The 16,478-nt window shown below is 40.6% G+C and overlaps 1 protein-coding gene across 3 annotated transcripts in view; it reads right to left on the bottom strand.

The window, feature by feature from the left end:
* The window catches only part of sema3c (sema domain, immunoglobulin domain (Ig), short basic domain, secreted, (semaphorin) 3C), a 50,445-nt gene extending 38,953 nt beyond the window's left edge, over positions 1 to 11,492 (bottom strand). Inside the window, exons 1-2 of one of the 3 annotated variants that reach the window (XM_085387913.1) lie at positions 11,304 to 11,492; positions 7,066 to 7,241 (exon numbers count right to left, since the gene is read on the bottom strand). In XM_085387913.1, the coding sequence (XP_085244039.1) occupies positions 7,066 to 7,201 (136 nt within the window). In that variant the 5' untranslated portion in view covers positions 7,202 to 7,241; positions 11,304 to 11,492. The remainder of the gene's footprint in view (positions 1 to 7,065; positions 7,242 to 11,303) is intronic. The other 2 variants (XM_085387914.1, XM_085387915.1) reach the window with 2 other exon arrangements.
* Between the last annotated feature and the right edge of the window lie 4,986 nt (positions 11,493 to 16,478).

Below are 16,478 nucleotides of genomic sequence, written 5' to 3'. Positions count from 1 at the left end.
GAGGGGAGGCCTGCAGGAGATATGGGTCAGAGGATTTTTAGAGCTGTTGTTTTTACAAGGCATATAGGAAAACCATCTTCAGCCACATTCAAGATTGAAATTATATTATACACCAGGGCATAAAAAGTCATCTGGTCCTTAGCAAGTTCTAAAATAATTTAAATACAACCAAGGAAGAAGAAGATCCGCAGAAGCAATTGCTTATGCCTGTCCAGGTAGAAAAGTTTACTAGTCCATCTCTAAGCAGTTTGCAGCCAATCATTCTTCACAAGTAGAAAACATTCAAAATGGTTTACAGTCTTCCGAGAAGAGGAAGTCCCACTGAGGTCATCCTAACCTGAGTTTGTATAATGCTCAGAGAAACTGCAAGAAACCCAAGAGCTACATCTCAGACTCAACAGTTAGTATGTTAAAAGTTAACGTTCATGAAAGTACAATTAGAAGATGACTGAACAATGATGATCTTTTTGGAACGGTTGCCAAGTGAAAGCATCTTCTGTCTAAAAATAACATAGCAGCACATCTTAGGTTTGCAAAGCTGTATCTGAACAAACCACAAGATTTCTGGAACAACGTACTTTAACAGATGAGTCCAAAAAGGAGATATTTGGCAAGAATAGACAGAATCACATAAGGCAAAAAGTAAACACAGGATCAGCAGCAAACATCTCAGACCAGCCATCAAGTACGGTGGTGAAGGAGTAATTATTTGGGCTTGTTAGAATACCAAAGTATTCTAGAGCCAAATGTGAGGTGATAAGTCCAACAGCTAAAACTGAGTCAAAACCAGGTCATGCAACAGGACATTGAACCTAAGCACAACAGCAAATTCACTAGCTGGGCCCACGTCCTCATTTTAGGTTTGACAGCGTTTTAGTAGGTAAAAGTGAATGCTTTGACATGAATTGAGGTGTGGTTTGGGGAAGGCCTCGAAGGGGACTGGCGATGGCTCCCGGGCGATGGCTCCAGCCGGTAGGACCGTGTTTGGAGGCGTGGTCCTGCTCCTGAAATTCTGGTACATAATCTCCAATATACAACAGAATGGCCAAAAAAGAAAATCGTGTAGCAATGGCCCAGTCAGTCCAGAACTCAGTCTGATTGAAATGCTGTGGCAGGATGTTAAGAAAGATGTGCATAAACAAATGCTCGCAAACCCTGCTTCTGTATGTTGGCTTAATTTTTGTGAAATATATAATGACATGCTGCAATATGTCCTGTGCTGTTGCTCATTTAAATTTGTGTGCATTTAAATAATTTTAGAACCGGATGAGTACTAAATGATTTGTTTTGATGCATAAACACTTATCAGAAGAAATCATTGAGGGAATGAAGCAACTGGGTTGGTTCTGTTGTGCTGACTTAAAAAAATGACTGTTTAGGGGTTTCCAGTAAAGTAAAAATAATGCATCTTAAACCTTATTTCAGCATATGAATGTAGCCATTGTCCAATTCAATAAGGCGAGCTTACACTATACTACATACCTGAACAAGTGATGGAAGCAAACAAGCATAATCCTTTCATAAAATCGGATTACTGCTTTGTGTTAATGCCAATCTTTGACTAAAGAATTTTTCATAGACCTTGGCTCTCCCTAAAGAGACTCTGTCTTTGTTCGTATTGATGGCCATTGATTACCTTTCAACATGTTCCAGAGGGGCAATAATAAAACATTCAACAGGGTGTGCAAGGTCAGACTTGGAAACGGCTAAAAACAGGCGGAGGAAGGCAGAGAAAGGCCAGCTGACAGAGGAGCTGTCAAACATCTCACGGGCTGTCAGCCTCAAGCTGGAGCTCACCACATTCCCGAATACCCCTGAAGAAAATGTCACTCAGGCAATTTCATAGAGATCTAATGACACGCGTGTGGGTTTGTGTGAGAATGCATACATACACCCTTAAGAAATATGCCACACATATGCTGGTATTCATATATGCACCACTGACCTATAGCTATTTGTACCGTACCTCTCTGTGTGCTGACAGGCTCATGCTTTGGCCTGTCATGAATTCCTCGCAACAACAGAGCATCACTGATTTTTCTTCATTATGTTTACTCCTCAAAAAATGAAGACGCTAACGTGCAGGTGAAATGTGAAGCAGAGGCAGGAAAGCGGAGGCATGTTGGCGCGATGTCGCAGTCAAATACATCCTGTTCTGCTTCTGGCTACTTGTCAGCGTTGCCCTTTGACCCTTTGATCTTTTGTTGACCCCAAGAGAAAATGCACGCCATTATTCAGTCCGTGTCTGGTGTCTGTGCTGCTGAATGATCATGATGCTCACTTAACAGGTAAAAATCTTATAAAAGGTTTATCAAGAGTGGTTAAATCTCAGGCGAAAAAAGTTCATATTTAAAACATCACATGAGAGGTTAATGTACAGTAATATCATCTGGGTCAAGCAAGAAAAAGCCTTGGTTTTGAGGTATAGCTAAAAGGCTTGGAGACTGTGTCTTATAGCTGCATGCGGTTCAGAAAGCTGGAAAAGCACATAGCTTTAACAATGACTCATTGAAAAGTTTGCTACTTAAATGCAATCAAGTCAAAGAATGCACAATCAGGCACTTAACATTAGCACACACTCACTCACTCTGTTAGGTTTACTGACATGCACACGCTCACTCACACCATGTAAACATCCTCAACAGACAGCATGAACAGCACTATATCTGTATGAACAAATGGGGGGTGAGGGGATGCAGAAATGACTCATGAAAGGGAGCGTATCCGCACGTCGACGCCTGCTTCCTGATCTCTGTGCCTGGTTCTGGTTCAGGCCGTGGCACGTGTGGCTCATACCAGTGCGATTTAACTGCAGACATCATTTTAATCAATCTGCCCTTGGTCTCAGCCAGGCTCTCAAACATGTGTGCACCAAAATCTACATTTAACACAAAAGCATATGGCCCATTCACTTTCAAATAAACATTGCTTCATGGCTTGACATTCCAAACGTATAGACTTGTAAGTTAATACTGTATTGAATATGGAAGTTTTCCAGAACAGCGGGAGACTGTTGATGAGGGTAAATGATCCCGATCGTAAACACAGACCGCTGCCCCATCTGCCTACCAGGGAGATAAATGAGCCGGAAAGACATTTGGCACCAGTTAGGCCAACCTTTGATACAGTAGCAGAACAAGTAAGTGGCACATTACTGAATAGTAGCTTATTTTAAATAACACATCTTACAGTTTCAAAGTTTATACAGCATAATAATGTCTCCCACAAGTATGCAGAAACCTATTTACAGTGCACCACCCAATATTTAAACCACGTTTTGAATCACAGGAGTATTTTAGTGTAGTAGTAGTATTTTGTGAGATACCCACAGCAAACCTATGTTGATTTGGTTTGGCTCAACCACGCAGCAGCCTCAGGGGTTGAAAAATTGAAGCGGACAAAAACAGTTGCTCTTGCGGCCACTTGAGGCTGACTCCAAAAGTGTGTCGTTCCCAGTAGACATCCATGCTAACGAGCCCAGATTTACAGCAGAAATTAACATGTTTTAGGCTGGTACAGAACATCTCTGTAGCTTTATAGGCAATTTCCTCCATAAAACCATGTCTGGTGTCTGTGCTGCTGAATGATCACGATGCTCACTTTATGTATGGGGCATTAAAAATGTATTAAAGCTTAAAGATATGGCTAAAGTTTGATCTTGCTCAGCATTCAGTTTTAGTAAATGAATGGATTTTAATTATAGGGTGGGAGTACCTCAGGAGGTAGATCACTGGCTTCGTGCCTAATATCCTTGGACAAGGTACTAACTCCAATTCCAAATTGCTCTTTAATGAATGTATCTGAATGTTAGACAGAAAGCACTTAAGCATAAAAAAGTGCTTGATTGAAAAAAGGTTGAGAATAGGTTGTTTGAGCGCTCTGGTAGAGTAGAAAAGCACTTTATATAAACTACGCAGTTTTCACTTCTCACTGTCCAGGGTTAATGTGGTGAAGGTGCATATTTAACTTTGTGGCTTGTTGAAAGGGCACTTTTACCTCTCAGTATCAAGCATTACTGCAGCTGCGGCCTCAAGGCACTGAGGCTTGGCTTCTTGAAAAGGTCTTAGAACTTAATGTCATGGATTGGAAACGAAAATCAATTTTAACTTTGTTCCGATGAGACCAAATCTATAGTAACAACACTGCAGACATTGATCTGAAAGTTGGAGGATTTCTTTGTCTGAGAGCAAGTAAGTTTCTCCTCGAAATCTGTAGTCTCTCAGCATTTCAGCCTGATTCTGAAACAGCACATGCATCAAACATAGCATAAAGCAGGCCAAAATAAATGTTGAGAGAACAATAGATACTTAAAGCAACTGAAGGGGAGTATAGCAATTATCTTTTATCACACTTGGTATCCCTAAATAGTTTTGCTATAAGCAAAGGAGGCCTCTGTTTATTATCCGCGGCACGGAATAGAAAAGCACCACTTGAGAGTTTATTATTTGGGTTAGCTGCATTTTTCACTGTTTATTATGCGTTTTTAATTGCCGTCTGGCTGCATTCGCTTGAAGAGTGCAAGAGCAAAAGGAGAGCGGGAGAGAGGAATGTTGGAGACAGCAACTTCTCTGCAGGACGTGAGGCTACACCGGGAGTCCCACAAACCTGCCTTACCCCCGGATTGGATTTCAGCAGTGACACGAGGAGGAAAAGGGAAAGGGATATTCAAGTGTTGTGAAATGATCTATGTGCAGTTTAGCCACTGGTTTATTTTTTTTGTTTAGTTTGCTCCAGCTCACAGTAATTAACTGGTCCTCACATCTGGGAGCAGAAGAATCCAGACTGAATGACTGACCTTTTAAACACCCAGCAGGTGCCAAAACACCTGTGCTGTCCTCCCCGCTGGGACACCAGTCTCCTATACATCTTCCATGACTCTTCATTTATCTTTCTGGCTGCTTTGGACTGAGCACATACTGCCTGACTTGTTCCTCCCCCGTGTTTTTGTAAAAAATGAGCCTCCACCTTGCTCTCTGTAAGACCCTCCTTGCATCTGGTGTTCAGCCATGCCAAACTTTCTTCCAGCAACCAAGAGTTCAAAATGCTTTCTGAGTCAAAAACACAGCTGGTTACTGTTACTTGACTTACTCTTACTGACACTCTGAGATGACTGCTTTTGACCAAAACCTTCCATGTTGTTATTCTTTGGATCAAAATCTTATTTTTAATGTATTACTGGCAAACACCTTGGTCCTCTGCACTCCCAGTGAACCTATATTAAGTGCATTGTCTCAGACAGGGCTGCTCTTTGTAAAGTCAGTGTCACAACTGCTCAAGCACTTGAGTACTGCAGAGAATGTCCCCCAATTCCAGGCATATTTGTAAAGAGCAGCGATACACAGAGACTAAAGGTAAAAGTAGGACACTGGACACTTTTTAGCACAGCTTTTTCACATATTGTTGGGAGACTGCGACTGATCTACTCTGGTTCATTTACGCTAACATAAATGACACACAGGGCATACTTGTGCCAGTGTAAGCAGGAAACAGATGGTTGCTTGCTAATAGAAAATACTACAGAGCAAGGATGGCAAAAGCAAAAAGAGTTTTTTTGCTTGGAACTAGGTAACACAAGGATATAAGGCAGTTATAGCAGGGGAAAACATAGCTTGGAAGCTGTTACAGACAAAATATGGCAGCATATTAGAGGAGCACCCACAGAAAAATGGTAAAAAAAAATGCTATGTGAGCCCAGCTTTAATGACCCTTCAGGACTCGATTAGGCCATGAACACAGGTGTCCAATTGCATCACATGTGAATATTATACAGATAAGCACTCATCAAAGATCAAGTCCTGAGCTGGTTTAGGAATTAATGTGCTTCAGATAGCGTGCTTGAAACTCTCCATTTATGGTCCTCCCTGTAGTGAAAAACTCTTTCACTAAGCAAAACAAATCTAATCTAATCCACACGTAGAAAGAGACTCAATCATTCAAGGCAGACTGATTTTCAGCATGGCCACCTAAGACCTTTTTAGGTGGCTGTTTGGAAACAATAACGAGAAAAGAGTTGAATAAATAATGTGACCAAAGATACGAACGATAGCGATGTCAGCTTTTTTGCTGTCATTAGTTTGGGCTTTTTTTTCTTAAAGATGGCAGTCACATTTAACAACTCAGAGGTTGCAGAGCAGAGACAGTCTGGATCTGGACCACAGACTGGTTCATTTATTTGGAATGAAGCAATAAGCAAAAGGAAAAAACATGAAACCATAAAAGGGAAAGAAATAGAGAAGAAGAAATGAGAATGAAAGAGGAGGAAATTGAACTTTGAAGAGTGTGTTTCTGGGCCAAAACTGGGAAAAATCTAGAAAAAGGGAACAAAATAAAACTACACCTGCTTTAGACTTACACTGCGAGGCTGCAGTCACTATCTGAGTGCAGAAACCTTGCTGATGGACAGCCTCAGCTGCTCTGTGCTGCCTAATCCACATCGAGAGGTACTGAAAGGTGATCAAACGTATCCTTCGGCTCCTGCACACTATCCCTCTATTGCAAAAAGGTTACGGCACCACTAGCTCAGGGGTATGAGTGATCCACTATCCCTTCCATGGATACACGCAAACATGCAGACAGACACATGCACAAAAATCAAACCTCCCCATCCAACCAAAAGAGAATTCAAGAATCCCCAAAATAATCTGTGTCCAGAGAAATAAATGAATAAAACAGGAGAATCAAAACCAGAGGCAGCAACAATGCCCACATGCCCACAGCACAGAGTGGTATGATTAAAGTTTAACTAGGAACAGATACAGGGTAGCTCTGACAGGCGGTGCCACCTCCTCCCTTTGGTAGACACACAGGAAGACAATGGATAGACAAGGACTGTCCACAGATGGAAATTTAAGGCCTGGGGCATATTGGATTATATAGAAGAAAAGGTTTCAAACTCTGATCCATCAAACAAGAATAAACAACTAAATAAATCCTCTAGCATAGTTGCTAAAGATCCCAGGTGAGTCCTATTCCACTCTGTTATAATGTACAGACTTAGCATCAGTTTAGCTTCATCACACCAGAAGATAATCATTACAATTAAGTTGATGAGTATTTTTTTCTTACCTTCAAAGGAAAGGAAGACTCTTGGCAGAGGCTGCGGGAGGCTGGAGACCCCGGTGCAGAGGAAAGAGAGAGCCAGGAAGGAAAACGCCATGGCTGACACCAGAGGTGGCCTGGCCAACCCCTCCGGCCTGCCCATAACTGCACCACTCAGGAACCAAAGCCAGTCACCACTGCTGCTGGAGAGAGGTTTTGGAGAGAAAATAGTGAATTCTGAGAACACGTTTCCTCATACTTCTTCAGGTTAACGACATTCATGTGCCACCACAGGTATTGTAACAAAAATGGCTTATGTACCACAAAAATACCTAAGATATGTCTCAAATGATGTCCTGGTTCAATATAGAGTTAGCATTTTCTTCACATACTATTTTAAGTAGGATTTACCAGGTCAATCATAGTGCATATTCACATATAATCATTAGGAATAAAACACTTTTCATTGTGGTAACTGGGGGGAGGCTTCTGAAGAACATTGCAATTAACCTTTGATGTAGCAAGTTAAAGGTTAGCAAGTTATCCACAAGGTCATATGCAATAAAGATTTACAAAACTATGTGCACTTTCGGCAAACTTTGTGGAAGTGGAAACCACCATGCAAGGACCAGGAAAATTCTTAATAGCTATCCATAGAAAATGTAAATCATTTGGCTTTTTTGCAACACATGGAAAAATTGTTGCTAGAAGGTTACTAGAAAGTTAGTACTACTTAAGAAATTGACTGAAACCACTGGTGGACATGTTCATCAATACAGTAGCTGTGGATGACTGTTGCTCCAGTGGTAAAGCTAGTTGGTCAGTGGCTTGATCACTGATTCCTCCAGTCGGTGTGCTGAAGTATTCTTGGACAAGATACTGAACCTTAAGTTGCCCCTGATGCATTAATTGGAGTACAAGTGTGTTTGTGAATGTTAGAAAGCACTTATGAATGTGTTGCATGATTATTTGTATGATTTTGGTGAATGGGAGTTTAGCAATGTTACCAAAATGTTGCTGGAGGTTTACAAGAGATTACAAATCTAATAGTCTTGTTTTAGCTCTGGTTTGGCATTCATTAATTCCTGACAGAGACATTTGGCTCATTAACCAGCAAACATACAAGTAGCTGAGGCCTTGAAATGATTTATAGCTTTATCTATCTGAGATTCGGTATGCATTATGGGTTTATGCACAACAGAGAGTTAGTTGATGGCTTATTTCAAGCAGTAAATTTCAAAATGGAACTGATTTGATGTATAGGTTACATAGCAGTGCAGCATCAAACTTTGTGACAACCAGTGAAGCCATTAAATTGAATGTAGTCAATTTAATGGCTCTTAATCTTCAGCTTAATGCAGCCCAATTACAGTGACTATATATGACATATGAAGACTGGTTAATTGGTACCACCCAGTGGGATCAAGATTTGAAATGTGATTTTTTTTTTTAAATGATGACAACACCCTACAGCATACAGCACACTGCTAGTTTCAACAGCTAATGCATCAGTTTCACTGATCTAGAAATGCTGAGTTACAGAGAGAAGCACTGAACAAACAACACTGAGTAAAGAAAGAGATAAAAAACAACAACATGTCAGTTAAATCCCATCATTGCTTTATCCTCGCAAATGTACGGCTCTTAAATATGGATGAGTGAAATCTGCACAAAAGAGCTGCTGGAGAAACTCTCGCCACAGCCTCTTCTCATTCCTTTTCCATAACGGGACAAGAGCAGCTCAATTATTGATAGAGGCAGGTACTGTACTGCCTGTGAGGCGCTAACTCCTGCAATGAAACACTCCGCTGCTGGAGAACGGCCGGGCTGTTTTTAACCACTCATTTGGCCGCTCCACCACCTGTGCTGTGCAAAACCACATCGCACTAGACATAAAACAAAAATGACCCTTTCACATGCAAAAACAAAATAAAAATTTCACAGACTAAATCTCTGATGTCATGCCTTATGGATGTGCAATAAAAAATTGATGGCCAAGAGATAAGAAAGCTGCAAGTTCGCTATGAAAATTTCAGTTTGGGGGTGTGGTGTACAAATAGGTTAAAATATGCGTGTGAGGTGGAGTGCAGCATGACTGATATACAGCTTAAGTGGAATTCTGGTGTTCAGGTGCATAAGGATAACATATGGAGGACTGCTGGGGGATGAGATGTCTTTGGCTGCACTTGAGAGAAATAAACCAGCACGGGGCATTACCAGACGGCCCCAGCTGCTGTAACTGCAGCCCTTCTCCTGCTGCATCATCCACACAGCCTCACACATGCACGCACACCCTCCCCTTCAAGCTCAGGCATTCACACAACTTGCCCTGCTCTGGCTTCCGTCCCCAAAAGATCTGGTCCCTGAAAAAACTGGTCAGTTTGTACATAAAGTCCGATGTGCTGCAATTCTGGAATATTGCACAGTGAGATTTCCACCTTCGTCATAATACAATTACAGCAGTTTTTGCAAATCCTCCAAGTCTTAGAATATCGAGTATAAAATGAAACAGTTAAGTTTGTGCTAAAAGCAGAACATTGGTAAAATTACTTAAGTCTAAAGACTCAAGACTTTGCAGCATGCTGTCTTTTTCATTTATAGCTTCTAGACTTCATCAGGTCAAATATCAAACTTGAATATTTTTCACAGCGTTCCAGCTTTAGGTAAGTTTTCCTTTAGGTATGACTTGAATGTTTATAAGTATACAGATGGTGCAAAAATGGTGCAAAAACATTTTGTACCAAACCTTGTCCATGTGCCATCTTTCATAAAAAAAGCATACTACAGTTGATATTTTAGAAAGCAAGATCCTTGAAAATAAAATTTAGAGACAACCCTAATTTTTTAAGTGAGAACTACATTTCCCCATATTTTTAGGTGGACTGACCTTTTGAGCTGCCAAGCTTCCACACCTACCACTCCCTGCTCCCTTCAGAGAGTTGGTGATCTCCCCACGGAGAGGCTCTGGTATAGAAATGTTGGTCTCACAGCTGCTAAACTCATCCTCAAGGGAGTCTCATGTGCATACTGTGATATCCCCAAGCGGTTGTGTTCCGACACTTTGCTATGCCACACTAAATACATGAATGAGCTCACTCTCCCTCACACTCAAGGAGCACTGTAACGCTCCCCTCGACGAAAGGGTTTCACAGTAAAGGATGTTTTCCTATTTGTTGCCATGAACAAAAATAATAAATTCTGCAATTAATTTCTCTGAGCTCTTCGGACGAGAAATTCCAGGGCGTCAGTGTGCCAGGAAATCTCTGTAACACCAATTAAATGTCTTCTCACAAAGCAGGTCAGTGAAGTGAGCGAATAGTTACATTTCCAGTGAGGTGTAACGATTATTGTGTTTATTGTGCTCATTGCTTGGCTGGCAGCCTAATGAATTTTCCATTTTGCCATTTTGGAGGCTCAAAAACTAATATTGATGAAAGTGGAAAACTGCATGGATTATCGCTCCCATCTGCTCCTATTAATGCTTTAAACACATGAACCCAAATCAGCTGTGAGACGAGTGGGGACGAGTCCTCCCGGTTGGAATCAATGTGGCATTTTGATCAATACAGGAAAAATTAAAATCACAATGATAAAGAAGTTTTGTCCTAGCAGGACGGTGTGCGTTCATACCACACCCTGTCATTCGGTTGTCAGCAGCTCTATTACAGCCACACATTCCCCTGCACACATGACCAGCAGGCACAGCTAAAAGTGTATATTTCAACTCTTAAACTTCACACAAGCACATTGACTAAGATTAATCTTCTGATTTCAAACCCTGTGACTGACCACAACTTTTTTTTAAAGCTCTAAATAAAGAATCTATATAGTTATAGACAGATGCTGGTGGAGACTTAAACCAAAGATTTAAGCCTTTTTAGATGAACGAGGAACTAAAAAATGTTCATAAAGTCATGTTTTCCATTTTACTGGCTGCAGCGTAATAACCAGCCACAGTGTATTTAAAAGGAATTGTTCACCAAGCACATGAGTGGAAAATAAAGCATGACACAGAAGTCTGATGTAATACCACACATGATCTCAGAGAAGCACCAAGTCATAGAGTTTACTTGCAGCTTTTTTTTAAACTAATTCTCACTGGTGGGACTCTGCACCTGTTAGCCTGCTGCCTACCACCTCCTCTCTGCATCCACTGCGAGATCCACTCCACTGCATAAAAAGTACAGTGTGGTACAGGCAGTACAGGCAGGTAAACCTTCTACCTTTAGAAAAAGGAACACATCAGACCTTTGCCAGTGACTCACCTCTCAGGAGCTTCCTCCGATGCTGGTCCAAGTTTCGGAAGGCAGGATCGTATTTCTCGCCTGTTTCTAGTATCCTGTAATAACACCAAAGAAGAAAAATGCTGCTATTCCATCTAAGTGCTCAGAGAGCAGACTTGACTGAGAGAGCACAGGAGAGAGGAGAGGAGAGGAGAGAGGGAGGAGAACGAAAAGACAGAGAGAGCGGGTGTCCTATTACACACTCTTCACTGAAGTCCCCCCTCCTCCTCCTCCTCTTCCTCCTCCCCACCCCTCCTTTCCACGATCGTCCTCCCTCTCTCCGTTAACTAGACAGCAAACAGATCACATGCGCAGCTTAAAACATCAGAGAGGCAGAGGACGTTTACCTCACCACAGTAAGAGGGTGAAGCCCGAAAAGGTCAGGCACACTCACATCACAAACAGATTGCATTGCTTTTAATCTGTGGGTGATCCACTAGTTAGATTGCCTCCAGTGATACCAACGAAATCAGATGTTTTCTGCTCCTTTCCACTTTTATGGGCCTTTTTTGTTTTCCACTGGGAAACAAACTATTTTAATTACTGGGTACTTGAAACTTTGCAAATCAAATAATCGTCAGATAAGAAGCATTTTCTCTCTGAAGATGGTTCAAATATGAACTACAGTCATGCTCACCACTATGCATGACATCACTAAAGTCAGGTGATGTCTGTGTAGTCAGCTGTTATGTTAAATATGACCCACATTGCCCAATAAGTATAGCAATAGTATTGATGGTCTCTTTTAGCACTTGCCTGAAAGTGATGGGAACATATTGAGTTTGCAGATCATGAACAGAATTATGACCATGAACGAAAGAAACTGTGGGATTTTTAGAAAGATCTCAACATCAATAAAGATTTCACTTTGTTTTTACTAAATTTAAGGGGTTTTCATCTAATCTGGACATCAGGGGAACACCTATAAGCCAATATAAGTGCCATGCTTCAGAAGAGCATTGCCACCCTCTGAGCAAACTGACTATCTTGGATGAAAAAGAAAGAATATTACTTTGTTTTTTTCCATCAAAGTCTTTGAAAAGACAAAGAGCAGTATAAAAGTGATATTTTTCTCTTACCCTTGTTATTTATCCGGTACACAAATATGATTCACAACAGGCATGAAAACAGAACCACTCTAAAGTGTGCAGATGACTCTTGTTATTGTTAGTCCAGCTCCAGGATAATGAGACCAGCCACGGCCTGTCATTGATTACTGTGTTAAATATCACGATCTTCAGTTAAACATATATGACAAGAGATATGATCACTGATTCTTAGAAAATATACTCATACACAAGATTAAATCATTAATGGAAAGATGTTAGGGGAATGTTCTCACATTTAGAAATCTCTTAACTCCAAACTGAACTGAACAAACGGTGCAGCTGTGCATAAAAAAAGGCACCAATGTCTGTTGAGTTTGAGGAAACTTTCCAAAATCCACATTGATAATTTTATTTCGAGTCTGTTTTATTCTCTTCCTTGGTTCCATGGTTTGGATACATATCTGTAAAGAACAAAAGCAGATTAAATCAACTTGTTAAATGGTTAAAAGAGGCCACAGCTGAGCCCAGCGTCCCCGAGCACCAGACAGTCACAGCAGTAGGCTGGCTCTATTATATTTGATCACTCGCACTTTTCACACTGAGCTCCAGTTTCCAGCCTTTCAGTCCCAAAGTTCAGAACAACAAGGTTTAAAAACAGCTTTGTTCCAGATTCTCCATTATTATTTATTAATTTTTATTCCTCACTATGTTGCGTATGCTTGTCTGTTGTCTGTGTTTGTGTTGAAAAAGTGCACGTCAGGATGGATGACTCATTTTACTGCAGACCAGATGTACCAGCGGGTGCAAATAAAGTAACCTGAACCTGAACTTGAATGTGTAGCGATTCTGATAAATTGAAAAAAAATCACTGTTAACACACAGTTACTTTAAATGAGCTCAGTGAGGAAAGCTTGGCCAGCATGGGAAGCTTATAAAGCTATATTGTGTAAGTAAACCCTGCCAAACCTGCTTCAACGTAATTATTTATTCCAGTACAGATTTTGCAGCTTCAACTCAAGGCGTCAGGAAGACTTGGCCCTAAACCCGAGCGCTACAGTATGTAATATCAGGTACCACTCACAGCAAGCCTTTGATTTAACCTTGTTTCCACACTAAGCTGCAGAGAGATACCATGCAGTTTCGATTTTTGTAAAATTCATGTGAAAAGGTGTTTTTTTTTCTTCCCCCTTAGCTGGGTGTCACATGTCACTTCAGTGCAGGTATATGAGGCAGGATGTTAAGGATTTTCCACTTTAGCACAGGGGTTTCATGGAAATATTTGAGCAGATTGCTAAAAATCAGAGCACAGGAAAGACAGAAAATAAAAGGTGGTGTGTGAGCCAGTTCTCTGATGAATACATCTGATGGTAAGAAAAAGTAAAACAGGGGGAGGAAAGAGAGGATCACTGGTGGCTCAGACAGGAGGAAATAATTACCCCTCTCCTTGACAATGGAGCCAGATTTACGCCTCTCCAATTAAAGTGTCAGGATGGCCCGCTAGAGGGGTGCAGGTTTTTCATTGGTGCATGAAGACTATATTGCAAGGTCCTCATAGGTGGAGGAGGAGAAGAATAGAAAGAGGTGGGTGAGAGCAAAATTGAGATGAGGCGTATCTTTTACGGTCCCCGTGACAGAGCCGCAGCAGTAAATTAACTTGATGAGAGTGGAGAGCCAAAGTGGGGGTGACAAATGGCAGACAGGTGTGCTGTCTGACATGACATATGATTATAGAGGACTTTGTCATACAGTAAGTGATTGTAAAAGAGATGAATTTGGTCCAATGTTTTTATCTTTTATTCCCAAATATTATGATAAGTGTCTTGAGTCTGGCCACTTAGCGTCCAGTCAGAGTCTCTGTTACACAGACTGTATCTGACAAGCGCTGTGCTGTGTTTCTGTGCGTGAAATGGTCTTCTCACTTAATCTCTCGGCCATGCACACATGTGCCTTTGAAAAAAACCTGCCCCTAGTTAACGGTGCAGATGTTATGCATTTGTCATGCTGATGTTAAAAGCACAGATCAAGGTTAGGGGAGGACCTCCTATGGCGTTCGCCTTATCACATGCACATTTAAACACTTGCCAACTCACATGGTCGGCACTAACACATTAATATACTGTCAGCACCAGTGTTATGTTTGATTCTTTTAGCTTCTTCTTCTCTTTTTCCTTTTACAGTTTTGTATTCGATGACTTTAAAAAACACAGTTAACTGAACACAGTAAAGCCCGCATATATTGAGCTATTTGTTTTTTTATGTTACTATCAAATGTTTCAGATCTTCAGTAGATTTTAATATCAAACAAAGATAATCGACGTAAAAAGTAAAAATTCAGTTTTTAAATGATGATTTAATTCATTAAGGGGAAAAAAGCTATCCAAACCTATCTAGCCAAAATAAAGTATTTAGTATTCAATCATGTATTAACTGTGATTAATCAAATGTGTTGGAAAGCTGAATTTAGTTTGACTAGCCTGATTACTCCTACTACTACTCCAAGAGCCTATTGATGACTCATCCAGGAGGGGAAAAAAGAAACTAGAACAACATCTAAAGGACTGCAGGCCTCGCTTGTCTCATTTAAGGTCAGGGCTCATGATTCAGCAATAAGAAAGAGAGATCACAAAGACTTGTCTCGTATTTGACACAAAAACATCCTGATGATCCCAGAGACTACTGGGAAAATATTCAGTGGAAGGACGATTGCACGAGCAGCCATAGTTGATGGAAGCATGAATTCTGCTCTCTACCATAAGATCCTGAAGGAGATTGTTTGGACATGGATTCGCCTCCTGAAGGTCAAGCAGAGTTGGGTTATGGAGCAGGACAATTATCCAAAACGGACCAGCAAGTCCACCTACGAACAGTGTTGGTCAAGTTACTTGAAAAAAGTAATCAGTAACTAATTACTGATTACTCCCCCAAAAAAGTAATCCCGTTACTTTACTGATTACTTATTTTCAAAAGTAATTAATTACTTAGTTACTTAGTTACTTAGTTACTTTTTAAAAACACGATTTACAACCTGAAGAGGTGATAAAGTGATAGATCTTTCAGCCCAATTCTACTTTTTCTACATAATCCATCATACAAAATGTAATCAAATGGAAAAGTCTCTTTTTAAAACTTGTTTTATCAGTTTTAATCTTTTAACTTTATGCATCAAGCAAAACATTTAATTATATGCAACATTCTCTGACTTGAATAAATTAGTTTAACATTTAAACCTATTTTCTACACATTCCAGCACATAAAATAAAATATTTTTTGTGTTTTCACTCACTCTTTCAAACAGATGCAAGTAAAACACAGCAGAAAATAAATAAAGTCAAAGACTCAGCGGTCCTTTTGCTCTATTTTCACCTGTAAAGCAGGAGCAGGGTAGGCGGAGGGTTACCCTGGTGCAGGTGTGCTGCGGTCAGTTGAAGAATCCGCGCGAGTGTCTCTGTGAGTTTCCCATCACGTCGTAGCTACTCGGTGCTTGCTCGGAAGTTTAGGGGTTTTTTTCGCTGTAAAAAGAAGTTTTCTTCCCACGCACGATGGACGCTAATGTTTTTGTCACTTTTTATGGAATCAAACTCAAAGTAAGGTCAGTACTTCCACACTTTAAACGCTGCACGCTCATACTCTCTCCCGCACTCGATATATTATCCATTGTTGATCTGCACACAGCTGCTGTCACCAACGTCGCACTTGCTTATGTCACTGTCATGAGACATTCTCGCAAAAAAAATCACGGTTTTAGTAACGCAGTAACGCAGCGTTCCTACGGGAAAGTAACGGTAATCTAATTACCGATTTTGCAATAGTAATCCCTTACTTTACTCGTTACTTGAAAAAAGTAATCAGATTACAGTAACGCGTTACAAGTAACGCGTTACTGCCCATCTCTGCCTACGAATGACTTAAAACACGAAGCTAAGCAAAGGTTTTTGACTGGCCTACACAAGGTCTCAGATTGAGATGCTTTAGCAGGCCCGTTATTCTCCAATGTAAAACTATTCTGCAAAAACAAGTGGACCGAAATACTTCCAAAGCAATGTAAAAGGCTGAAAAAACAAAAACAAAAAACCAGTGCATATTTTTTGTGCCTTAACTTCTAAATTCT

Source organism: Rhamphochromis longiceps, linkage group LG17 (genome assembly GCF_057381845.1).
Source record: "Rhamphochromis longiceps isolate RC_006_pf linkage group LG17, R_longiceps_female_GT1.1, whole genome shotgun sequence".
NCBI lineage: Eukaryota > Metazoa > Chordata > Actinopteri > Cichliformes > Cichlidae > Rhamphochromis > Rhamphochromis longiceps.
The sequence above is the reverse complement of the archived record's forward strand: the minus strand, read 5'-3'. Positions and strand labels throughout refer to the sequence as shown.